This window comes from Odocoileus virginianus, chromosome 7, assembly GCF_023699985.2.
Source record: "Odocoileus virginianus isolate 20LAN1187 ecotype Illinois chromosome 7, Ovbor_1.2, whole genome shotgun sequence".
Lineage (NCBI taxonomy): Eukaryota > Metazoa > Chordata > Mammalia > Artiodactyla > Cervidae > Odocoileus > Odocoileus virginianus.
Genome location: NC_069680.1, coordinates 21,976,601 through 22,003,615, shown reverse-complemented (window position 1 = coordinate 22,003,615; position 27,015 = coordinate 21,976,601). Strand labels below are relative to the sequence as shown.

Genomic DNA, 27,015 nt, shown 5'->3' with positions numbered 1-27,015 from the left:
CAACCTCCCCTACACTTTGTAGCTAGGAAATGCAGTTCTTCCTAGGACAACCTTTCCACAGCCCTGAAAGGAGAAAACATATTTTTTTGAAGTCTCAAGGGAAAGATGACTCCTAAAGAAGAGAATCTTTAGGATAATGGTGGTGGGAGATCCTAACAAGACAGTTTCGCACCAGCAGTAGAGGGCAACAAACCAGACTGAAATAGGACAAAGGACTTTGGGGAAAATGTCCAAGAAAATAATGTATATAAAATACCTGATGTGACTTCCCTGGGGAAGTGGTTAAGGATCCGCTTGCCAATGCAGGGGACACAGATTTGATACCGGCTCCAGGGAAATTCCATATGCCATGGGGCAGCTAAGCCCACAATCACTGACCTGCACATGCTAGAGCCTTTGTTCTACCACAAGAGAAGCCACCACAATGAGCCCACACACCTCAACTAGAGAGGAGCCCCCGCTTGCCACAATGGAGACCCAGAGCAGCCAAAATTAAAATTAATTAAAAAATACTCAATGTGTCTATTTAGAAAGGAGATTGAGACAATTGATGGAAAGTATGCATTATCCATTCAGCAGCTATTTATTGCACATCTATGACGTCAGACACTTCTAGGTACTTGGGAACAATACAGTATAAAAATACCAAAATCACTGCTTCAAAGATCTCATGATCTAGTGGAAATTTCAGTGCAGCTGAGGTTGAATTCATGCTAAGTATATAGAAAATAAACAGATGTCTAAAAGAAACTTTTACCCCATCCTGGAGGCAATGACATTCAATTCTTTCTGCTGATTGTTTCAGTGTTTCTATATTTTCAAATTAACATTGTCACTTCTGATTTTTCCTTCTTTTCTCCTTTGAATTATGTGTTGACTTCCCAGGTTTAAGATGAGGTTTAAGTCTTCTTTATCCTATCACATATATGAATCTTATACATCCTCATCCCCTTAGTTAAATTATAATGTTGCTTAGATGAATATTCTAATTTAACATTATTATGCTGTTAAATACTCTTGAGAGCTTTGTCATGACATAAGTTGTGACTCTTAATTTTCTATTCGTTTTTATTTTCCTAGCCTTAAGACTTGGAATAATTTTCCCTCATGCCTTTCACCTAGCTAACTCTTATTTATCTTTCAAGTCCTAGTGAAAATGTCACATTTTCAGGAAATCCCTGAAGGATCCTTTCCCCCAAACCCTCTCTCACTAGACTAGATGGTACTATTTATTGCTTTTATAGAACTTCACTTTTTCTTCCCTGGTACCTATCATGGTTGTAAGTGGATAATTATTCAGTAATAAGTCTCTCACTGAACTGTATATAACACGAAGCCAGTGGGTCTTTGTTGCAGTCCATGGGGGCTTCTCTTGTTGTGGAACACAGGCACTGAAGACAGTGTGTGGGCTCAGTAGTTGTAGCCCACCAGCTTAGTTGCCCCTCAGCATGTGGAATTTTAGTTTCCCCATGAAGGATGGAACTTGTGTCCCTGCATTGGAAGGTGAATTCTTAACCACTGGACCGTCACAGAAGTCCCTTAATGCCCTTCTTAAAAATACAGACTTAAGAGTGAGGGAAGTGTGATTGCCAGCAGTGGGGAAAAAAAATCTTGCCATAGAGAGGTACTCTCATGGACCTTCCCTTGGCCTTTTAAGTTTTCATAACCACTCATTAGTAGTGTCAAAACATCTTGCCACAGGAAAATTAGAGGGTGAAATTATTCACATTATAAGGTAATTACATTTCAGTAGGATCACAGTGTCTCTTAAAGTTAAATCTGAACAATTTTTTACAAATCACTGAATACAGAGGGAGAAACCAAAAGCTGAAGTGTTCTTAGCCACTGCTGAATTGGTGTCCAGCTACAATTTCATATACAGTAAATTGAAATTATTATAATCTAAAAGCAGATGTCCATGACATACATTTAATTTGCATTTTACTGGCCACAAAGCTAAATAGGAGATTTCTCTATTGAATACCAGGAATCTCGAGCCCTTCTCTGCTAAATGAATGAATGAAAGAAGTAATGCCAAAGATTTGAAACCGTTTTCTCAGCTCACCCAAACTCATAAAAGCCAGATGTATAGTATAATATGCCAATCACAGTCATTCCCTGGTATCAATTGCAGGGAATTGGTCCCAGGAACACATATCTGTGGATACCAGAGTTCCTTATGTAAAATGGTAAGAAATAAGACAGAGGGCCCCACGTGATCAGGTCTCCATGGCATCAGTTTCCACATCCGGGGATTCAACCAGCCTTGACCACCAGATTCAGAGGAGTGTAATTAGTTCACAGTGACAAATACAAAATAAACCCTTTTGCCCTAAAGAGGGCTTGAGATCTGAGTTCAGTTCTCCAGCTCCCCACTTTATAGATCGCATTCAGATCATCCTTCTGTTAACACGCTGTATTTCAGGTTATGAGAGGGAGGTTTTTCTCCAATATATTCCAGATCTAGGGGCTGTTTTATTACAGAACTTGGATATTTTCCAAATTTCCTCATTCAAAGCTTACTATTAACCGGATCTTTTCTGTGTACAGATGCCACTGTCTTGATCCAGTCGAGGGAAGACTTGATCCAGTGGAGGAAAGTCACTACATAGGGTTTCTAGCAGGGAGACAAACAAAAGAGTTGACATTGGCCAAAAAAAAAAAGCACGAAGAGGCGGGACGAGGTGGGCTGACACCAAAGGCGACGTTACCTTCTAATTTTGCCCAGAGATAACTTTAAGGTCTCTTTGCGCTTGTGCTTTTGGACTGTTGCGGTCTCCGACCTGCGCAAGGCCTCGCCACTGTAAACAGACTTCGGGAATTTCTCCTTGCGAGCCTGCAGAGGGACACCGAGCAATATGCAGACCTCAAGCCACCACGCGGCATGCTCGCGAGGCCGCGCCTGCCCTTCCTCTCGCCCGTATCCAAGATGGCGACCGCCCTGCCGCCGCGGCCCCGCCCCGCCGAGCCCCGCCCCCCGGAGCAAGGCCGCCCCGCCTCCCCGCCGCGGGGCCGCGCCGCGCGCTCCCGCCGCCCCTCCCCGCAAGAGCTCCACCCAGGTCGCCGGCAGCGCGGTCGGCGGCGGCGGCGGCGCCTATTTCCCGCCATTGTGCGAAGTGGAGGCTGGGGGCCCGCACGCGCCGCCTGCTCGTCGCCGGTAGCGCCTCACAGCCGCCGCCACCGCCGCCGTTCCCTGAGGCGCGGGGAGGGCGGGCGGCCCGCGCCGCGAGGTTTCCCCTGCGTGGGAGGGCGCGGGCGAGGAGCGGCCGAGCCCCCGACGAGGAGCAGCGGCGCGCGGGACGCCCGGGCCGCGCCGGCTCCGGCCCGTCGGCGAGATGCCCTGTGGGGAGGATTGGCTCAGCCACCCGCTGGGCATCGTGCAGGGCTTCTTCGGTGAGTGGCGGCGCCGAGGGGCGGGCGGGGGCCGGGCGAGCCGCCGAGTTCACTGAGCCCCCGGGGCCCGGACCCTGCCGCGCGGCCCCCAGGCGGGGCCGCCTCGAGGGCTCGAGCGGCCGAGACGGTCAGCCGGGCCTGCGCCGGCCAGTGCTCGGCAACCCCCTCCCGCCCGGAGACTCCGGGCCGCGGGTGCCCGGGCCCGGGCCGCAGGTGCCTCCCACCTGCCCGATTCGCGACTCGCGAGCGGCCAAGGTTAAGCCGCCAGGAGCCGGCGGCCGGCCGTGATTGACGGCCTCGCTTCCCCCTTCGTGGCCCCATGAGCGGACCCCGAGCCCCGCGTGCGGCCGGACTCTGAGGTGGGGGGGGTCCTCGAAGCTTTCGGGAGGACCCGCAGAGATGGGCTGAAGGGAAAAGCACTTTGCCTATGGGAAGCCCGCAGGACATTTCAAAACTTCCGGTGTGTGGGGGGAGTGCTCGCTAGCTTGCTCGCTGCAGAAGTTGGCTGTAACTCCTGTATTACACACATCCTCCCTTTTCGAGATAAGATTTAGTGTGATAACTTCGATTTTTTTCCGTTAGGATACCTTTAAAAGCTGTCTCGTCTCCCCATCTCCTCTTGGGCCAGAGCTAGCAAGAAATGGTGAACGAACTCAAACGCGTTCCTGCATAGAAAGAGCTTAGCATGTGGCAGGCAAGCTCAGGAAATTTCACTTGCAGTCATGGTTAATGCCACTTTTCGGGTAGGGTACACTAAGGAAGATTTAGGTCTGGTTGCCGTTCACTAGGCATTTTGGCCCCACCCCGCGTGTCTTTTGCACTTAGGAGTGGTGGAGGCAAACCCAACCAGGAATCGGTGTGTAAGATCAGAACGCCTGACTTGTCAGAAGGTAACTTGAACTCGTAAAGTGGCCTTCCTCACTTAAGACCTTGTGGAATATCAGTGTGAACGTTTATTAAGAAGCGAAATAGTCCCCAGCAGCCAAAACGGATGGCAGAAAATGTATTTCTTGTGGGAAAGGCTCACTCAGCAACTCTTTATTCATTTTCCTTGTAATTTGAACTTGTTCAGTTATCTGGTTTCCCAGGCTGAAACTAGAGGCAGCAAATTAGGAAAAGCCCTGGGTAGGCATCCAGATTGTAGCTAGTGAACACTGACAACCTATTAAAGGAGAAATTTCAAACTATGTATATAGTGTTTAAAAAAATTTTTTTTAAATCCCTGTATATCCATCCAGGGCCCTTTTCAAAAAGGGGCATAGGTCTCTACTAAATCCTGGTAATTGATGCTCATAATGAATACTAGAACCCATAATTGATTTCCAAAATAATGGCCTCAAAATGTGGAGTGAAGATTAAATTGTACAGTAGGTTTAAGAGGGTTCAGACACAGAGACGCTTTTTAGGGAAAATCATTCAAAAGTAAGTAAGTTTTGGTGCTTAATTGATGTTTAGAAAATTTATGAGAAATATCCCTGTCCTAGTCTGGCTGGATAAGTGAGATGATTTTGTATTTGGTATATATTCGAATGTATTTGTGTCAAATTTTGTCTCCTGCCTGTAGGACCCTAAGAGGCAAACAACTCATTATAGTACAGAAGGTGTAATTTGGATATAAAACGCTGGCTCTATAGTATTTTGTGAAGTTTGCATATTGTTGGTGACCTGGACCTTGTTGATGTGTTTTTCCTCTAGAATGTCTTATTCTCATACAGGTTGTGTCTTGCAGAGAAAAAACTAATCCTGTCTTACAGTCATATGATATTTTTGTAGAAGTTGCTTTGATGTATAATGTATATTTTTGCTATATTTTCCTATCACTGTGAATGTATGGGATTAGATAGCTTTATAATAACAACATTACAGGTATATTTGTGTGAGAAGTGAGGTGTTAAACTTGTAGACTCTTTTTGGTCTAATAGGAAATCGTTTTAAATCCATTTTTCCCCCAGAGAGAAAAGTAATACTCATCTTTTGTGGTTTGTGAGGCCTTTTGGCTCCACCTCTGCCCAGCTCTGGTGTCTCAGTGGTAAAGAATTCACATGTGATGCGGGCGACCTTGGATATGAAGGTTCAATCCTTGGGTCAGGAAGATTCCTTGGAGAAGGAAATGGCAACCCCTCTGCAGTATTCTTCCTGGTGAAATCCCGTGGACCGAGAAGGTTGACGGTCTGCAGTCCATAGGGTCGCAGAGTCAGACACAATTGGACAGGCACATTGCCCAGCTCTCAGGCCTCATCACTGTACTCCCCCTCACACTGAACCTTCTTTCAGTTCTTTGATCTTGAACCGCGCCACTAGGCTTTCTGCATAGGCTGTTTCCTTTGCCTGGTCACCACTTCCTCTCCCACTTCTATTTTCCTGGCTAAATCTTACTCTTCTTTGGGAACCTGAGTTAGGTAACTTCTGCTGCATCTAATTATAGGATCCTGTGAAGCCTGGAAATTAACTTGTAAAGTGTGTTGTTGAAATCACTAGTTTCCTGGGTTCCTTGGCTATGTTTTAATCCTGGGGATTTTAGGGTGTATATCTGTTTTATTTGCCTAGAATATACCTGTACATTGAAAATGCTCCATGAGGGATTTTCTGGTGGTCCAGTGGTTAAGACTCCACAGTTGCAATGTACAGGGCACAGGTTCAATCCCTGGTTAGGGGACCAAGATCCCACATGCTCCTCGGCCAAAAATTAAAATAAGATTTTTTAAAGCAGAGTGCTCCGTGAATATTTGTTGAGCAGAGGCAGTGAAAAGACTGATTAATCAACCAGAAATGGTATAAACTGGGGTGGTTACTGTCACCACAAATCTTAACTAAAGACAGTCTTGGTGGACATTATATTGGTCTAAAGAATATGATCATACCAGGTATGAGTTACTTTCACATGCAAATCCTCATTGTTTGTTCTTGGTTCAAATAAGAAACTTTGAAATTCTCTTAGTGGCCACAGTCACAACTATATGAATCATAATTCATCTTTGTGAACCAGTGCGTATTTTAAATTTGTATCTGCCATATTACAATTGTTCATAAGTAAATTTTTCCCTGTAAGCTTTCATAAAATGCTTTTTCTGTTTCCCTTCCAGTTTCTAAAAGATTTTATATACAGAACATTGAGGTCCATAGACTTAAGATTTAGAAATACTTTATTGAGCTTTGTGTGTGTGTTAATCGCTCAGTCATGTCTGACTCTGCGACTTCATGGACTGTAGCCTGCCAGGCTCCTCTGTCCATGGGATTCTCCAGGCAAGAATAATAGAGTGGGTTGCTGTTTCCTTTTCCAGGGGATATTCCCAACCCAGGGATCAAACCCCTGTCTCCTGCATTGCAGGTGGATTCTTTACCTTCGGACCCACTGGAGTTAGCACATATTGAGTTCTGTTATGTGCATAATGCTGATGGCTTGGTCCCCGCAGTGATTGTTCATTAGTGACCTGTAACAACTTGCTTCCCTTAAACAGAAGCAGACATCATAAATGAGAAAGAAAAAAAAATTTGCATACTTTTTTCTTTTAACCTTTTATAAAGGGGAGAAGGAAATGGCAACCCACTCCAGTATTCTTGCCTGGAGAATCCCGTGGACAGGGGAGCCTGGTAGGCTGCTGTCCATGGGGTCGTACAGAGTCGGACACGACTGAAGCAACTTGGCATGCGTGTATTGGAGAAGGAAATGGCAGCCCTCTCCAGTGTTCTTGCCTGGAGAATCCCAGGGACACAGGAACCTGGGTGGGCTGCCATTTGTGGGGTTGCACAGAGTCAGACACGACTGATGTGACTTAGCAGCAGCAGCAGCACCTTTCAAACAAGAATCTAAATTTGTACTGGATTTAATTTCTTAAAAATAATGAACTAAATAAAAATTTAACTTAAATTTTAAAAAAGGAATTTTTTTTCACTTGACTTAATAATTGTGTTAATTTCAGAATAAGTAGGAGTGCTTATCAACTCAGATTTCTTTATGTTCAGATTGTTGATTGGGTCAAGATTAGTTTCAGTTATATTCAAGGCACTTTGGTCATATCTAACAGAACTAGAATTAGACTAGCTCATGAAGAAAAAGGTCATTGATGTGTGGAGGAGAGAAGGGAGTAATATCTTATCACTAGCATTTTAGAGAATTTAAAGCAATAGTAAAATCATCTAAAAGTCTGTCTGCTTTTTATTGTCACCATGATTCTAAACCAACAGTTCACTCCTTTTTGTCTGTACCCACCTTGGACCTTCCTACCACCTGGCCCTTGTTCAGTTCAGTTGCTCAGTCGGGTCCAGCTCTTTGTAACCCCGTGGACTGCAGCACGCCAGGCGTCCCTGTCCATCACCAACTCCCAGAGCTTACTCACACTCATGTCCATTGAGTCAGTGATGCCATCCAACCATCTCATCCATCCTCTGTCGTCCCCTTCTCCTCCCACCTTCAGTCTTTCCCAGCATCAGGGTCTTTTCAGATGAGTCAGTTCTTTGCATCAGGTGGCCAAAGTATTGGAGTTTCAGCTTCAGCATCAATTCTTCCAGTGAATATATTGAGCCCCCTGTTAGGCCTTTGAAAAAAAGTAATTTGTTTTAAGGCTATAGAGCCCAAAGGCAGGGCGGGTGGTTTGGTAACCCAAGAGACTACTGAGTGAAATTGGAAAGCTAGCAGAAATCCAACCAAACAGCACACCTCAGTTTTCTCCCCTAGGCTATGTTCATCTCTGCACACAAACTTTACCTTTCTCTAGTCCAGGGCTCCCAGTTTCACCTGTCAGTTCTAATCTGCTTGAGCTAGTATCTTTATTTTTTCCAAAAATATTTTTTTGGCTGTGCCCAGTCTCAGCAGCATACAGGACCTTCAGTATTTGTTGCTGCATGCAAGTCTTTAGCTGAGGCATGTGGGATTTAGTCCCCCAACCAGGGTTTGAACCTGGGCACCCTGTATGGGGAATGCAGAGTCTTAGCTGATGAACCAGCATCTTTATCTTAATCCCAGATTTTAGGGTCAGAGGATCTGATTGGCCCAGTGGAGAGTCAGTGGTTCACTCGTGGTCCAGTCAGCCACCGCCAGGGCAGTGTTCTGTAATGGATGGTCATAACCGTTGAGGCCCACACCTCACCACTGAGGGAAGTTCTCAGGGAGGAATGGGTTGGAGAGCCCTAGCAAAAGGCATGGATGTGTGTGTATACACACACGTACACACACACGTGTGTGTATAGATATATACATGTGTATGAGTTTTTAAATTGAATAATAACTTGCATATGGTTTAAAAAAACAGCGTTACAGTATAAAATGAAGGGTAAGCGTGTGCTGCTCTTCTCCCAGCTGAGGGTCCCACTTTTTTAACTGTTTCTGATTATAGTTCTTTTTTTTTTTTTTTTTGCATTGCGATATAGCATAAAATTCACCATTTTAAAATGTACAGTTCAGTGGTTTTTTAGTTTATTCATTGTGAGTGTGCAGCCATCAGCACATCGTTACCATTACCCCAGAAAGAAGCCCCATATACGTTAGCAGTCACTCCTGATTGCCATATCCGCCATCCTCTTAAAACCACTCATTGACTTCTGTCCATGGTTTACCTAGTCTGGACATTTCATATAAATGGAATCATGCAACTTATGGCCTCTTATGTCTGGTTTCTTTAACTTAGCATAATGTTGTCAAGGGTCATCCATGTTGTAGCATGTGTCAGTACTACCTTCCTTTCCATGATTGCAAATAGTACTCCATAGCTTGAATATGCCGTGTTTTGTTTATCCATTTCTCCATAGGTGGACACTCGGCTATTGTAGATAGTGCTGCTATAAATACACACGGTTTTTGTGTGAATACATGTTTTCAGGTCTCTTGGGAATATGCCTCGGTGTATGATTGCTGGGCCATATAGTAATTTCATGTTAGAACTTTTCCCCAAAGTATCTGCACCATTTTACATTTCCACCAGCAAAGTGTGAGGGTTCCAACTTCTCCAGTCCACTTCAACATTTGTTGTGACCCGGCTTATTAATAATAGCCATCCTAATGGGGGTGAAATGGTATCTCATTATGATTTTGATTTGCATTACTGTAATGTAATAATATGTTGTATCTGTTCATATGCATATAGGCCTTTTCTATATCTCATTTGGAGAAATGTCTTTTCAAATTCTTTGCATATTTTTATTTTTTGACCACACCATGCAGCTGCTTCCCAAATCTTAGTTCCCTGACCAGGGATAGAACCCATGCCCTTGGCAGTTAGAGCCCAGAATCCTGACCACTGCGCCTCCAGGGAATTCCCCTTTGCAGATTTTTAAATTGGGGTTTTGTCTTGTATTGTTGCATTATAAGGGTTCTTTATATATTCTGCACATTAGACCCTTATTAGATATATGTTTTAGAAATATTTTCTCCTGTTCTATAAATTGCCTTTTCACTTTCTTGATAACATCTTCTGATGCAGATTTTTTATTTTGATGATGTCCAATTTATTTTTTCCTTCAGTTGCTTATGCTTTTGGTGCCATGTTTAAGAAACCATTATCTGACGGAAGGTCACAAAGATACATATCTGTGTTCTTTCTTAGAATTTTATAGTATTAGCTCCTTACATTTAGGTGTTGGATCCATTTTGAATTAATTTTTGTGGATGATGTGAAGTAGGGATTCAAATTCATTCTTTTGCATGTGGACATCTAGTTGTCACAGCACCTTGTGTATGTGTGTTTCAGCATTTACCAGTTTATTTGGAAGGATCTCATAAAGTACGCAGATGAAGAGGAACGTAGGGCAAGGTCTGGTAGGGTCCCTTGTGGAAAGCTTCTGTCTCCATGGAACTTGGGTGTGCTACCTTCTCACCCCATGTGGTTGCCTTCACCATCCTGGAAGCTCCCCAGCACTTTTTGTTGAAAAGGACTATTCCCTCCCCACTAATTCAGGTTGGCAGCTTTGATTTTTAAAAAACTGTGTGTGTATGTGTGTGTATCAGTTGCCCATAGATGTATAGCATTGTTTCTGAACTCTCAATTCCATTCTATCGATCTGTATGTTTACCCTTCTGCCAGTACTGTGTTGTCTCGATTACTGTCACTGTGTAGCAAGTTTTGAAATTATGAAGCATGAGTCCTCCAACTTGGTGGTGGTTCTTTTTTTTTTAAAGATTGTTTTGACTTTTCAGAATCACTTGTATTTCCATATGAATTTAGAATCTGTCACTGCTGCTAAAAAGGCATTTGGCATTATGGTGGGGATTGCATCGAATCTGTAGTGCATTTAGTTCTTTGGGTAATAGAGAATAGTAAAAATGTCAGATTCTAAAGCCAGACTGCTTCTTAGCTACAGGGCCATACCCAGGGCATTTAGCTCTAATCATTTTTTAATACTTTTTTTTTATATACTACAGAATTATTTTCAGTAATAATCATGAAATGAACCTATGTGCAGTGTTTAAGGTAATTACATATTTCAGATTCAATCTAGACATTGCTTCTATCAACTTCTTCCTCAACCCTGCTCATTTTAGAATTTTTTGTGGTTGTTGAGTTCTGTTATCATGATTTTGTTTCATGTTGGTACGGGTACCACACTTTAGATTTGAGTAATCTTGTATTAATTGTATAATAAATGAATTTTTTGTATTAAGAGTAACAAGTTTCTATAGACAAAAAAGCTCAACTATTTACTCAATAGTGTTTATACCTACTAAATAGTGTGAATTGTGGTCTTTTAGTTATAATTCAATATAATAATATTTTATATAAACAGTTCAGTTATAAATGAATTTTGATAAAACTGAAACATCTGCAAAAGACACAAATTAGAAATCTTTCCACTGGTGTTACTGATACTTTCTTGATTCATTCTTTACTATAAAACAAATAGCTGTTTAAGAAAATGTGCTGTTCTTAATTGCTCAGTAATGTCTGACTCTTGGCGACCCCATAGACTGTAGCTCCTCTGTCCATGGGGATGTCCAGGCAAGAATACTGGAGTGGGTTGCCATTCCCTCCTCCAGGGGATCTTCCCAACCCGGGGATCGAACCCAGGTCTCCCGCATTGCAGGCGGATTCTTTACCATCTGAGCCACCAGGGAAGCTCATAAATACAGGAGTGGGGAGCCTTTCCCTCCTCCAGGGGATCTTTGCAACCCAGGGATCGAACTGGAGTCTCGTGCATTGCAGGTGGATTCTTTACCAGCTGAGCTACCAGGGAAGCAAGCCCTTAAGAAGAATACATTTCTATATTAAGATACAATTCAAATTCAGTAAAATGTTCACTTACGAGCAAAATTTGCACCTACTACACCTCTCACTTGATACTATTTCACTGTTTAAAATGTTAAACCCAAAAAGTTCTTCAAGTTGTCCCATGGAAGATATAATTGAAGTAATTCAAGTTCTCCTTCATCTTTACAATCACTGGGTTATTGTTTATTTGTTTAAAATCTTTTGCATACCTGTAGGACTCTAGAGTACCATAGGACTTGGGGACGCTAACTGCTCTAACCAAGTTTGGACTATTCTGTGCCACTCAGAGGGCTTTCCCAGGTTGCTCAGTGGTACAGAATCCATCTGCGAGTGCAGGAGATGCAGGTTTAAGCCCTCAGTTGGGAAGGTCCCCTGGAGAAGGAAGTGGCTACCCACTCCAGTATTCTTGTCTGGAAAATTTCCTCAGGCAGAGGAGCCTGGCAGGCTACAGTCCCTGGGGTCTCAAAGGGTCAGCCACGACTGGGCATGCACACACGTACCATGTAGAAATTTACTGTCAAGACAAATGCATGTGGCTGAGTCTGTTTTGGGAGCTAAGTATGTAACAGAGGATGAGATGGTTAGATAGTGTCACCAACTCAATGTACATGAATTTTGAGCAAACTCTGGGAGATAGTGAAGGACAGAGGAGCCCGTCCATGGGGTCACAAAGAGTCAGACACAACTTAGTAACTGAACAACGACAACAAGATGTAACAGAGGTTCTTTAAATAGACTTCTGTGTAGAATGTGATATTTATTAAAGGATAAATAGTAAAAATTTAGTAATTGCAGCCCTGTGGACTGTAGGCCCTCCAGGCTTCTCTGTCCATGGAATTCTCAAGGCAAGAATACTGGAGTGGGCAGCCATTCCCTTCTCCAGGGGATCTTCCCGACCCAGGGATCGAATTCGGGTCTCCTGCATTGTGGGCAGATTCTTTACGTCTGAGCCACCAGGGAAGTCTGCATTAAAACTCGGCAGTAGTCACAGTTGTTTAGGACTTAGACCAGCAAAAGATTTTCAAAGGAAAAATATTTTATCACTGACATTGTTTAGAATGGTTTATTCATAGTGATGGTAGAAGTGGAATGGACTTTAGTTGGTTTTATTATTTTTAAATTCTTTGCAGGAAGGTTATCTCCTATTGCTAGCACTTAGGCTAGACCATTCCTACCACTTCTGTAATAGGTCACTGCTTGACCCCTTCTACTTCCTAACCTTAAGTGTGAACATGTCAATTAACCTTTCTTTACCTCAATTTTATCATCTGTAAAATGGGAATAAGAGAATCCTTTTTTTTTTTTTTTTGCCATGTCATCCTCCAGAGGATCTTCCTGGCTCAGGGATTGAACCTGCGTCTCATGTCTCCTGTGTTGGCAGGCAGGTTCTTTATCTCTAGTACTACCTGGGAAGCCCTTGTATGAAACTGCCAAACTGTGTTCCAAAGTTGCTGTACTGTTTTGAAAGAGCAGATACCATTAGAGGTGTGTGAAAGAATAATACAGACAGGAAAAGAATAACACAAACAGGTCTACGGATATAAATTCAACAACTTGGATGAAACAGACCAATTCTTTAAAAAATACACTATTAATTTCCTATTTCTGCTGTAATAAATTACCACACATTTAATCGCTTAAAACAAAATAATTTTTTTATTGTAATGTTGCTTTACAATGTTGTGTTAATTTCTGCTGTATAGGAAAGTGATTCAGTTATATATATATTATATACTTTTTAATATTCCTTTCCATTATGGTTTATCACAGGGTACTGTATCTTTGAACTATAGTTTTGTCCCAGTATAGCCCAAGAGTGGGATTGCTGGTTCATGTGGCAACTCTAATTTTTAGTTTTTTTTTTTTTTTTAAAAACCTGCATACTGTTTTCCATAGTAGCTACACCAACTTAACATTCCCACCAACGGTGTAAGAGGGCTCCCTTCTCTCCACACCCTCTCCAGCATTGGTTACACAGATTTATTATCTTAACAGTCTGGAGGCCAGAAGTCTGATGTGAGTGTCACTGGGATAAAATCAAGTTGTCCATAGGTCTGCCTTCCTTTCTGCAGCCTCTAGGGGATACTCTATTTCCTTGCCTTTTTTACTGCTTCTGGAGTTTGGCTAATTTCTTGTGTTGTGGCCCCCTTCAGTCTTCAAAGTCAGCAACAGCAGGTCAAATTCTTCTTGTATCTTAGTTCTCCTCAAATCTCTATATGCAATATATAATCAAACTGAAACTTAAACATCAAAATTTAATCTGATAGAAATTTCATCAGTTGTTTTCAAGTGTTCCTCAGAAATTACTTAGATATGTTGAGAATCTAGAACAATCGAGACAAACTTGAAAGCGAAGATGAAGAACATCACTACCTAATTTTAAGACTCGCTATCAAGCTATAGTGATTAAGACAATATGATATTGGCATAAGGATAGACAACTTATCAGTTTAACAGAATACGGTAACATAAAAACAGGAGTTGAGTTTGACAGTAGTACCACAGCAATTTACTTACTTATTTGAAAAATCTCATCTGTTGCTGCTGAGGGCCAGCAAGAAGACTTTGCCCAATTATAGCATCTATTTCTCATCAACGATGGACTGGAACCATGCTAGTTTGCTAATTCTATAGGAGGAAAGATTGACAGTGTATGAGTTAAATTCCTCTTCTTTGACAATGGTTTTGTGGCATATGTTGAGTGAGTGGTTATTTTTTGCATGTTTTCTCCTTGGTAATTGTGTGACAGTTAATTGTTACTCTATTTGCCAAAGCAATTTACCACTAGAAAGTCGTTTAAATAAGGCTGGAACAAATAGATATCTTTCTGGAAAAAAATGAGCCTTGATGTCTATTTCACACTAGAAACAAAAACATTAATTTGATAGATGATGCGTATTAAAAAGATTGACAAGACCAAGTATTGAGGCAGAACATTGGACCTCTCATAGACTGTTGGTGAGAGTGTAAAAGTGTGTCTGTCTTTTCTTCCTCAGTTCTTCTAACCACTTAAACTAGGGCAAGAGAGCGCAGGGGTGCCCACGTTCAGACGGCTGGGAATTCATGAGAAATATGATAGTGATAGGTATGTGCTCAGCAGGATTCTTGGTTGCCTGTGGCCCAACTTGATTCTGCATAAACCAAGGAAGACAAACACATTGTTTCAGGTAACAATACCTTAGTGGGCTAATGTCTGGCTCAACTACAGCCAAATACTTCAAAGCATCTCTGTAGAAATCACCCTCTCTACTCCTTTCCCCTGGGTCGGCTTCGTTTTCAGACAGACCTCGGTCACTGCGGCCACAGGCAGCTGTGGGATTTGTTGGGCCCAGCTACCGAGCCTTGTACCCGGGGCTGTCCTCGACTGAGGCCCCGCCTAACCCGATCTTCAGGACCACCGTGAGGCCTCCGGCAGGTCCGCCCTGGGGCTGAGAGGGAGGGTGCTGTGGCTCCGCCTCAGGAGAGGCGCTCACTGGAAAAAGGGGAAATGGGTGCTAGTCTTGTGAAACAGCCTGTTTTTCTCTGTGTTTTGTCTATTTAATGTTTATTTCTCTGACTCCAGGAGCTGTGTCCCAGGCCCTTGCTAGAGTCTGGGAGTATAAAGGTGAATTGATGAACTCAGAGCAGATCTGTAGCTTGGCATTGAAAACTCGGTGATGTGTTTGGTCTCATCTTCGTTTTGTTCATTAGTTTTGTTCTTTTCCAGCCACTTTGTGCTCGCGTATTTGAATTTCTAGTATGTCCATCCTTGGCTTTGGCTTACTATTACTGTTCCCCCAGAATGCCCTAGGTCTGCAATATGCCCGCCCCTCATACCTCAACATGGTTCCGTTCTGCCCCTCTTCCCAGGCCTGGCTCAAACACCACTTCTTTCAGAAGCCTTCTCTGAGATATTTTGACCTTCATTATTTTTCCTCTTTGCTTTTGCCTGTTGTTCTGCTCATAGCTTATCTTGGCTCTCATGTGCTTGTGTGCGCCTCCAGGAGATCTTCCCAGCCCAGGAATGAGACCCACGTCTCCTGTATTGGCAGGAGGATTCTTTACCACTGAGCCACATGGAAAGCCGTCTTAGCTCTAAGTTCCTTCTATTCTAAGGATTCTGATAGCACCTGGCAAAGTGCTGGGCATAAAGTAGGCTTAATACAGAATGGGTAGTTATTGTACTCCTGAGAATTTTGGAATTCTCTGTTGCAGTCCTTAAATTGTTCAGCAATACCAGATGTTTTGTTTAACATTTCGTAACATGTAAGTTACTTCGAAGTAACTTGCTGCTTCCTAGTCACTCTTAGATGTAGCTTCATCACCTGTGATGTGGTATATTCAACCTTCTTACACAGATGCAGTCAGAATGGTAGTGTTGGTGGTCATGTCCATTTTGACTAGAAGCAGAAATACCCAGTCTAGTCCCCCACACCGCATCCAGTGATCCTTTATTGGCATGCATTTAGTAGAGCAGTGCTCAAATTTCAGGGTGCATCAGAATCATCTAGAGAGTATTTTAAAGCATGAATTGCTAGCCGTGACCTCCAGAGTTTCTCATCCGGTCGTTCTGGGGTGGGCTGAAGACTTGCCTTGCTAACAGCTGCTCAGGCGGTGCTAGTGCTGCTGGTCTGCGAAGCTACACTTTGAGGACCAGTTTCTAGTAGTAGATTTAACCCTTGGGGGCTTTGCCGTAGCTCAGTTGATAAAGAATCCATCTGCAATGCAGGAGACCTGGATTGAGAAGATGCCCTGGAGAAGGAAATAGCAACCCATTCCAGTATTCTTGTCTGGGAAATCCCATGGATAAAGGAGCCTGGCAGCCTACAGTCCATGGGGTTGCAAAGAGACGGACATGAGAAAGTGACTAACATGGGCACAGAAAGATTTAACCCTCATTGCAGTCAGTCACTGAAGGTGCTTGCACCGCCATGAGTGCTTTTTAATAACTATCCTTTGCTTAGTTAAATAAAAGCATTAGGAATCTCTGCTACAGCAGGTGTTAGCAGGATCTTATGAGTGTTTCTAACAGAATCAGCTACATAACAAATAAAGACAAAATTCCTTTACACCACATTTCCATAGCACTTGTGTGATGTATGTGGTACCTGTGCGTTGTTGGAAGTATTGACCATTTCTGGTTAGATAGTTCTAATTCGTGAAAACATGCATATATATATTTCTTGGCCAGTTCCCATAATTTTTCAAAATCTGGTTTCTTATCTTTAATATGACGTTAAAAACACCTTTCTCTTATTTTGCAATCATCATTGCAAGAGGCGTGCTGAATCTTAGGAGCAGGGCAAGTTTCATGAAAATTACTTGTTTGGTCCTGAGGTGTCTCCCGTAGATTGCTTACTAGAGGAGAGAGGGGGACGGTGACTACTGTGGAGAACTTGGCTGGCACTTTTACTGGGTGGTGAAAATTAACGTCATGCGTGAAGAGAAGATGAGCATCTCCTGTCTAAATGAAGCGCGTGCAACCTGCAAGGACACCACATGCTTATGCAGCACTCTGGTAACGTGTCGCTGCAGTCTACGCATACGGAAACATCAGACAGACCCAGTGAGGAACAGTCTGTTTTTTTATAATGGGTTTGTATTCTTCATTATCAGCGTCATAAAAGATAAAGATTGAGGAACTGTTCCGTAATTTAAAAAAAAGATAGCAGAAGGCAGCGTGTGATTCTAAACTGGATCTGTACTGAAGTGGAAAAAGTATAATAAACAATAGTGTTGGGTCAGGAGACAAGTTGGAATATGCATGGTAGACTCGATAAAAAGTATTGTATCGATTTCGAATTTCCTGAGATTGATAGCAAGTACCGTGGTTATGTAAGATAATCTCCTTATTCTTAGGAAACACACTGTACTATTTAAGTGAAAGTCACTCAGTCGCGTCCGACTCTTTGCAGCCCCATGGACTATGCAGTCTATGGAATTCTCCAGGCCAGAATACTGGAGTGGGTAGCCTTTCCCTTCTCCAGGGGATCTTCCCAACTCAGGGATCGAACCCAGGTCTCCTGCATAGCATGGATTCTTTACCAGCTGAGCACCAGGGAAGCCCAAGTACTATTTAAAGGTAAAAATAAATGATGTGTGTGTCATGTAAGCTCAAGTGAGAAAAATGTGGGAGAGGGAGAGAGAGCAAGCAAATAATAAAGTAAATGGGGGCAAGGGTACAGGTGTTCTTTGTAATTTTCATTGTGACTTTTTGGAAGTTTGAATTTATTCCCAAATAAAAAGCTTTTTTTTTAAAAAAGTAGAAGACGAACATGCTCTGCTTCCATTTCAGGGTAATTGTAAAAATTTTCTAAATCTGTATAAAAATGTTCTCAGGGAGCAGAGTGCTTTGCAGGTGATGGTTCCTGTGCTGCCTTGTCTGGGGGCCTCATCTCTCGCTGTGGAGGAGCTCTCAGGAGACAGCACCCGAGAGCCTGCAGGGGCTCGGCCTCACCCCAGCTGTGATATCCAGCCGCCTGCAACCCGGCAGCTTCTGGTGTCTTGCACAGTGCTTCCAATAAGGCACCCTAAACTAATGTCTTTTATTATGGATTGTACCTTCAGCTTTGAAAAGTATATTTTTCTTTCAGCTCAAAATGGGGTTAATCCTGACTGGGAGAAGAAAGTAATAGAATATTTTAAGGAAAAGCTGAAGGAGAATAATGCTCCTAAATGGGTAAGCTTCTTACTGCTGTTTGCTGGGGGTGGGTGGTCGGGTGAGGGTTGGGCAGACTTCCAATTTCTCACAGTAATGATCTACATATAACTTAAAAAATATATAAATTAACGTGTACTGCCCTCTGCCTTAAGTGTGTATGTATTAAAAGATTTTGGTCTCTTGCAACTTAAATTCAAGCAAATAAATGCTTCTATACCGGCACCTCTAGGTGGCAGTAACTGACCGTGGGAAAAAAAGGTAGCTGTGAGCGCTTCGATGATCTTTTATTACCTTCATTAAAGAATTACTTGTACAAGTTTTAAGAGAAGAGCTCAACAAAGCAAATGCCTTTCTGCTAAGCAGAAAGTGTTCTGAAAGAAAAGCATTCTTTTACATTATAATCAAATGTGATCATACGAATTGAACTTGCAAGAACGCAGAAAGGACTTTTGTTCAGCAGTTGTGTCGTTGACCGTTGAAATCATTTGGCTCCCTGATAGGGCTTGATTTTGTATGTGGGGTGGTGGGTGGGTAGGTGGGAAATGGCAGTTTGTCTGGATATATATGTGTATGTGCTTAATGTTTTATACACAGACTATCTTGACTTGATTGTTTTCCTTTAAGGTCCCATCACTGAATGAAGTTCCTCTTCATTATTTGAAACCTAACAGTTTTGTGAAGTTTCGTTGCATGGTTCAGGATATGTTTGACCCTGAATTTTATATGGGAGTTTATGAAACTGTTAACCGAAACACAAAAGCACGTGTATGTATTGCTTTTTTCATGAAACTTAGTGTTTACAATTAGTAGGATTAGCTTTGTCCTTGTGTTGTCTATGGCAGTTTTGACTCTGATATGTTGATATAATACTCTTATTTTTTGTTTTGGTCATAGGTTCTTCATTTTGGAAAATACAGAGATGTAGCAGAGTGTGGGGTATGTATACTTAAAATATATAAAAAACTTTTTAATGAGCATTTTTCCCTGGGCAGAGAATATTATTTTCCTTTGGTTGACCATAAATTTACTTATCTTGTATATAAGTTCTAAGAAGTCAATGTGAAATGTTTTGTTTATTTGCCTTTTACTTGAGTTTCTCTGATATGATTTTTTTTGATCTTCTAAAAATGCCTTAGAAGGTGGAATATTGTAAATGACAAAGTTAATTCCTTTCTTTTCCTAATATCTGTACTGTATACTTGCTTTTAAAAATTACTTATAAGTTCTTTTAAAATGAGAAGCAGAAGAAAAATGAAAGACTATTGCTTTAGGGCTTTGCCTGCGCTTAATTTTTTTTATACCTTTTTTTTTTTCGGCCATGCTGCACAGCATGTGAGATCTTAGTTCCCTGGCCAGGGATCAAATCTACACCTCCTACATTGGTAGCAAGGAGTCCTGACCCCTGAACTGCCAGGGAAGCCCCTACACGTGCTTAATTATGTTTGATTAAATCCTGCCCTCTTTTCCTGGGAAGAAAAAAGTAAACTTAAGCCTTCTTTGATAAAAGGAAGTAATAGAAACTCTCCTACATATCAATAATGGGAAAGGGAAGAAGAAAAAAGACAAAATCCTGGAATAAATATTCTAACTCAGCAGACTGATCTGTATGGAAGAATGGCCCTAATTAGGAAGGTTTCTGTAGAGAGAGAAATATAACTTCCTACACTTAGAGTAATGGACTTGTGCAAGATGAATTCGTTTAATCTTTTGATGACCTCCAGGTCTCCCAGTGTCTTTTTTCTTTTAAGGGTGTTTCCATGACATATTAATACATTGTTGTGCTGAATCTAATGAATCAACTTTATAAATGTTTCCTGCATTCCTGTTTATGGAGCCCTAAGTTATATTAGGCTGATAAATTAATACATAATTTTTCTTCTAGTACATGATAATGCAGTGTCTCTCTCAGTAGTCTCAACAGCTGGAAATGGGAAAATAAAATAGATGAGGGTGTCTATCTGTGATATTCCAAAGGCAAAGAGTTTGTGCTGTGTTTCTGAAGAGTCATAAGTAAGAACACCATACCAGGAAAAGGGGTCTTTGGCCTTGGAAAGAAAGAAACAAAAGCCACCTTGCTTGTACATACCATCATAGACTCAATTGATGTCTCTGGAATACTTTCTTTTCTTTCTTTGTTTTTCTCTTACAGGATAGAATATAGATTTTGTTTACTTGTAAGGGATTTTTTTTTGTACTATAGAAGTAATATAAGTATGTTGAAATAATTTCTTTATAATATTACATCTTAGGTCCTCTACCTATCTGTGCTTAAGACTTTCTAAGTATATTTGAAACAGAGAATATGCCTTTTGTAAGGAATAATATCTGATTTTTAAATCTCATCTCAGAGCAGCCTTGTAAGAAGTATTTCATTAAATTCCTATTTGATAGACTAATGCTAATAGCATTCCTGTGAGAGAGACAGTGAAATTACCATGGGTGTTGTCTTTGAAAAAACTTAAACAAAGCTTTATTTTAGGGATTTAATTTTGTAACGTAGGGTATTATGTATTTTGGATTTGAAGGAAGGTACAGTATTAATTGGGCTTCCCTGGTGCTCAGATGGTAAAGAATCCACCTGAAGTGCAGGAGACTTGCATTCAGTCCTTAGATTGGGAAGATCCCCTGGAGGAGGGCATGGCAACCCACTCCAGTATTCTTGCCTGGAGAATCCTCATGGACAGAGCAGCCTGGCAGGCTACGGTCCATGGGGTCTCAGAGTCGGACACAACTGAGCAAGAGTTTGTGCTGTGTTGCTGAAGAGTTGTAAGTAAGAGCACCATACCAGGAAAAGGGGACTTTGGCCCTGGGAGGAAAGAAAGAAAGAAACAAAAGCCACCTTGCTTATACATACCATCTCAGGCTGTACACACTGTATTGATTATTGCATTTGAAGTGATTTTATGTCAGTTTTCTTTTCAAAATTGATAGTTTGGATTTAGTAGTTGCTTGTTAGTTAACTCAATATGAAGTATTTACTGTGATTTTATAAACAACCTGAAAACATGGTTGCTAATTTTTTTAAGTTTTTTAATAAAATTATTAAAAATAAAATTTTGTGAACATCACAGCCTCAGCAAGAAGTTGATTTAAACTCTCCACGAACTACTACTTTGGAGAGGCAGACATTCTACTGTGTTCCAGTGCCTGGAGAATCTACATGGGTAAAAGAAATATCCTTTATCTGAACCTTCTTATGTGTTGAATGCTTTCTGATAATTTTCTTAATTGAAGAGACCACAATTCACTTTTTTTTTTTAAAAAAAAACTTAGTCTTTTTACCTCAATGAAGTTAGCTGGAAAAAATAATTATTCTGGGTTTTTGTTTTTTTTTTTAAATATATTGAGGTGTAGTTGGTTTACAATAGTGTATTTCAGGTACAACATAATGATTCAGAAATTTTGATAGATTTTACTTCATTCATATTTATTATAAAATATTGCCTGTATTTGTGGTGCTATGCAGTATATCCTTGTAGCTTATTTTTTGTATACATCAGCCTTCTTTTAAAAAAATATTTTTATTTTAACCAAGCTACCAAAGTAGTAAGTAGTCTTTTATTAGTTATAGAGGTAGCATAATTTTAGGATAGTCTCCAGGTCATGGAAATCTTTCTTTAACCCTTCATTTAACGCCTATGTTAATGCCAACCAAGCTCGAGTCAGTCCTTCAACGTCTTACACTCCCAGCCGTCACAAGAGGAGCTATGAAGACGACGAAGATATGGATCTGCAGCCCAATAAACAGAAAGACCAGCATACGGGTGCCAGACAAGCAGGTAGCGTGTGCCATCCCGCTTCCTGGAGACTGCTCTCTGGCAGTGGATTCGTATTCAGAATTCAGAGTTCCGTAATATAGCTGTAGGTTTAGGAGCTGGCAGTGATTTGACAACTTTGCTTTCAGGTTTAGCAGAATTACAGACAGTTCTGAGAGTTGTAACAGTGACTCTGCTCAGTCTGTGCATCATAATTGAGCAATTAGGCATCACTGGAAGTCACCACTCTGCTGTCAGGTGTTAAGGGTCTCAAGTTGGAAGCTAGAAAAGGGCTTTTGTGTTTCTTCATATTTATTTTTTATCTCAGCCTTTAAGTAATATGAAAGCATGGTACTGTACTCTAAAAATGACTTATTTGTATCTGAAAACATCCTTTCTTTTTTTTTTTTTTGGAATAATGATGAGATTAACTTACTAAGTTAGTCTTACTTAGTAAGACTGAGCACATTGGAGGAAAAATGTGAAGTTTTGTTACGCTGGATTACTTATTCCTAAACTTTAGAGCAAATAACCCTTAGAATAGCCACAGTTCTGTTCTATTTAAGGTAGGTTTGTAGTAGTTTATATATTAAAATTTAATTAAAGTGCAAGTAATTCTGACTATACAAGGAAACCAAAAGTTAAAATTTTATAAGAGAATTTCAAAATTGGTATATATCATTATTGATTTGCCAATCACAGTTTTTTTGAGCAGTGAATTCCTTCATATGGTAGGTAGATAAGTTTGTCTTTATTTCTCCTTTTATGTCCTGTCACTTCTTAAAGGCAGAGGAGGTAAAACAAATTAGTTAATTTAATCTGAAGAGTGGGTTGAGAGAACAAATATAGCAATCAATGGTAAACAAAGATTTACTACTGAGTTTCATTTAACCATAGATTATTCTACTTTATAAGTTCATATTACTGTATTTCTTTAAGCTAAGACATTTTAATATTTTAAAAATTGGAATGTTTTACACCAAATATATACAAATGTAATAGTATTCTTTCTTTTTCTCTACTCACTCCCAAATGTTTATTAAAATTAATGGTGCATCATAACAATAACCTAAATACATATTAGAATCCAGGACATATGGTAATTCTCTTTCTTAACATTTAAGCTATTGATGCTTCTTTCTATTTCTTGCCCCTTTTGTTTGAATGTCATACTTCAGGGCTTTTGAATACATTTGAGTGCATTAGTTATGTAAAGTTTTACCTTGTTTGTGTCTTCCCTTGTGTTTCAAACAGTAAAGAATCTGCCTGCAATACAGGAGACCTGGGTTCAGTACCTGGGCTGGGAAGATCCCCTGGAGAAGGGCATGGCAACCCACTCCAGTATTACTGCCAGGAGAATTCCACAGACAGAGGAGCCTTGAGGGCTACAGTTCATGGGGTCACAAAGACTTGGACACGACTGAGCAACTGACACTTAACCTTGTTTGTTGGTTTCTAGGCAGTCTATCAGACTGTGTGTGTGTGTGTATATATATGTATATATGAAGTTTTTTTGGAGATAAGTATAGATTCACATGCACTTACAAAAAAAAATTATACAGAGAGATCCTGTATATCCCTGATGCAGTTTCCAGTGGATCAACATCTTATATAACATCTTGCATAATTATAGTAGACTATCATAACCAGGTAATGGATATTGATATGGTCCATAGACCTTATTCAGAATTCACATTTTTACATGCACTTATTTTTGTGCATTAGTTTCATCACATATGTAGATTCATGTGACCACTGCCAAGTCAGGATACAGAACAGTTCATTACCTAGATTGCTTATGTTGCCCTTTTATAGTCACATCTACCTCTTCTGCCTCTCTGCCTTCCCCCTTGGCAACAACTAATTTGTTCTTCATCCCTATAATTTTGTCATTTATGAATGTTATATAAATGGAATCATACAGTATATAGACTTTATAGATTAGCTTTTGTCATTCAGGATAATTTCCTTGAGGTCTGTCCAAGTTGTTGCTTATATCAATAGCTTATTCTTTTTATTGCTGAGCAGTATAGTGTGGTATGGCAAGCTGTATTTTAATTCTAACTAGTTACCAGTCCTAAATTGTAACTACTTTAGGGGTACAAGCTATCTTTAAATGATCTTTGTAGCCCCAACAATTAGTCTGATTCCTGGTACATAGTGCAAGTTAATAGTTGTTTGGTAAATAAGTTTATTGCTATGCGGTTTTATTCTGCTTAGGAAGTAGAAATAAATATATTCTATCAAAGTGTTTTTGTTGTCTGTAGACCTGTATACTCATTGGGTCAAAGACGTTAAATAACCCTGTTAAATATTAACTTTTAAAGTTACTTCTAGGAGATTTGATTGGGGGCGGGCGGGAATCTGTTGCTGTTTTATTGCGGGGCGGGGACGGGGAGTGATCACACTTCCAGATCTTCATAATCTTTGTTCCCTTTGTAGGTCAAAAGGGCTTCTAGTGTGTGTTTAAAATGGGAACGACTTGAAGTTTGCAAGCCCAGAAACATCATTTCAATCAAATGCAAAAGGCTGTTTAGGAATGTTCTTTATCTCCAGGAAGCCTTGGAAATGACGGTGTGCAATGCTGTCCCTTTGAATTTAGGGAATGGTGGTGGTCTTCAATGGTCTGGCGAGCCAAAACGTTTAGAAACCGAAGCTTCTTCTGGACAACAGCTGAGCTCCCTAAACCTCTCTTCTCCTTTTGATCTGAATTTTCCATTGCCAGGAGAGAAGGGTCCTGCATGCCTCGTGAAAGTAAGAAAGTCTTTGACGGGTCTGATGCTGACAAAGATGTGCTAAGTGTCTCAGAAATTAAAACAGAGAAATCTTAGCATTTGTGTTAGCCAGTTTTCTCTTGCTGCTGTAACAAATTGCCACAGATTTAGGGGGCTTAAAGTAACAAAATTTATCAGCTTAGAGGCTTTAGGTCAGAAGTCCAATGTGAATCTCACTGGGGATAAAATGAAAGTGGCTGCAAGACTGGTTCCTCTCTGGAGACTCCAGGTGGCAATCTCTCTTCCAGCCTTTTCCAGCTTCTGGAGGCTTGTGACCCCTTCCTCCATCTTCCAGGTCAGCAGTAATACAGCCAGCCCTCTGACCATTTTTTCGTAGTCTCATCTCCCTCTGGCCATAGGTAGGAAGGATTTTATAATTTTAAGGACATGAGTAATTAGATCGAGCTCACTCATGCAGTCCAGAGTAATCTCCCCATCTTAAGGTTCTTTAATTTATATAAGTCCCTTTTACATGTAAGGTAACATATTCAAGGATTCCAGTGAGATGTGGATATGTGTATGGCGGGGAGGGGGCATTATTTTATCTACCACAGCATTGTCTTTTTTTGAAAAATGAATATTTCAAATAGAAGTGAAACAGCATTTAAATTAATATCTATATTCTTCCTGAATCATTTCTAACTTACTAATTTCTGCTTTATTTTCACCATTCTTTCTTTTCTTATCAATTAGATTTAAAATAAGGTAGAAGAAAATCTGTTAACAGTTTGTTCCCCTATCTTGCTCATTCTGGTTTCTTAATCGTGAGCAGTGAACAAGTGATACAAGTTTCAGAAACGATCAGTGAGAATTTCCATTCTTAGTTGTTACGGTTTTAAGTTAAATGGTACCTCAGCTATGCAGCATAGAAATCAGAATTAGAGTGTTTTTCCTTCTGTGCTTCTCTTAGGTCTTACCAGTAAGAGGCTGTGACAGTTTCTAATGTCCATCTTGATAGACAGCTTTGAAGGTTTGGCTCTTTATTTTGCGAAGCCTCATGGCCATTTGAAGTCTGTGTCAGTCCTAATACTGCATAGTTTGAGGTTAATACTCAGTTTTCTGCTTTCTCTCGATGTAGTTAATATATTTTGAGATAATTCATGTTTCTAGTTTTAGTTCATCCCATGGGAAAAGCTTTTCTCTGAAGTAGTGGGAAAACAGACATTGGTCAGGAGTCCCGTGTTTTAGTTAACTTATTTGCTAACTAGCAAAATGGCTTCAAGTAAGAGCCTTACCTCCCTTGGCCTCCATTTATCAAATAAAGGAGATGCTGTAAGGTTCATTTTCTGATTATTATTACTTCAAGGCTAATATCTTATGCTTTTTTGATGTCATTGAGTCCTAACTGTGATTTTGTGTGGCCTCTTGTTAGGTCTATGAAGACTGGGATTGTTTTAAAGTAAACGATGTTCTTGAGTTATATGGCATACTCTCTGTAGATCCTGTGCTAAGTATACTGAATAATGATGAAAGGTGAGTCTATTTTGAAATAATTTCAAACTGTGAGAAAAGTTGAAGGATGATTATATAAAGAACTCCTTTTTCCCTTCATTCAGATTTATAGGTTGTTAACACTTGCGCGCAATTTGTTTTGTCATTCATTTGTGCTTTTTTTTATATACATATATTTTTACACATATGTAGTTTTTGGAAACACTTGAGAGTAAGTTGTGTATGTCATGTCCTAAATACTTGCTGTGTCCGTATTTCCCGAGAACAAAGACCCTCATATATAATTAGAGTATAGTTACAAAGTCTGGAAGTTTGCCGTGAGTACATAGCATGCTAAGCGCAGTCCGCGCTCAGTCTCGCTGAGTGTCTCAGCGCTGTTCTTTCTGACAGTCTCCTCCTTGGTCCGGGCCCGGAGGACCGCTCGCTGCGTTGACCTGGAGCGGCCTCCAGCTCTCAGCTGTCCTTCAGGGCCTGACGCTTTTCTTTCCTCTTTTTTCCTGTCCTTCAACATAGTGACACTTCTCTTGATACTGAGGAAATTCATCTCTCATAGTACGGAGGCACCACGGTTGAGACACCAGCATTAATAAGGGCCTGTTTCCTGGCTTGTAGATGGCTGTCTTCTTGCTGTGTCCTCACATGGCAGAGCAGACTCACGAAACTTTTGAAGAGTACAGACCAGTTACTTTGTAGGACATCTGTCTGTTTGGGTTTATCTGATGTTTCCTTGTGATTAGATTCCAGCTCTGCATTTTGGGCAGAAAACTACAAAGTGATATATTCTTCTCAGTGCATCACGTCTG

At 40.8% G+C, this 27,015-nt stretch overlaps 1 protein-coding gene and 1 long non-coding RNA gene across 3 annotated transcripts in view; one reads left to right on the top strand and one right to left on the bottom strand.

Moving 5' to 3' along the window:
* Window positions 1-564: 564 nt before the first annotated feature.
* LOC139035981 (uncharacterized) lies at window positions 565-3,797 on the bottom strand. The gene is made up of 3 exons (XR_011488652.1): window positions 3,618-3,797; window positions 2,712-2,836; window positions 565-2,617 (listed from the first exon to the last, which is right to left on the bottom strand). It is a non-coding gene; the product is annotated as an uncharacterized lncRNA (long non-coding RNA).
* Window positions 3,037-27,015, top strand: part of MCMBP (minichromosome maintenance complex binding protein) — a 35,396-nt gene continuing 11,417 nt past the window's right edge. The window contains exons 1-8 of one of the 2 annotated variants that reach the window (XM_020907885.2): window positions 3,037-3,393; window positions 18,164-18,249; window positions 18,856-18,996; window positions 19,126-19,167; window positions 21,303-21,404; window positions 21,866-22,010; window positions 24,589-24,740; window positions 26,133-26,233. In XM_020907885.2, the coding sequence (XP_020763544.1) occupies window positions 3,336-3,393; window positions 18,164-18,249; window positions 18,856-18,996; window positions 19,126-19,167; window positions 21,303-21,404; window positions 21,866-22,010; window positions 24,589-24,740; window positions 26,133-26,233 (827 nt within the window). In that variant the 5' untranslated portion in view covers window positions 3,037-3,335. The remainder of the gene's footprint in view (window positions 3,394-18,163; window positions 18,250-18,855; window positions 18,997-19,125; window positions 19,168-21,302; window positions 21,405-21,865; window positions 22,011-24,588; window positions 24,741-26,132; window positions 26,234-27,015) is intronic. The other variant, XM_020907884.2, reaches the window with a different exon arrangement.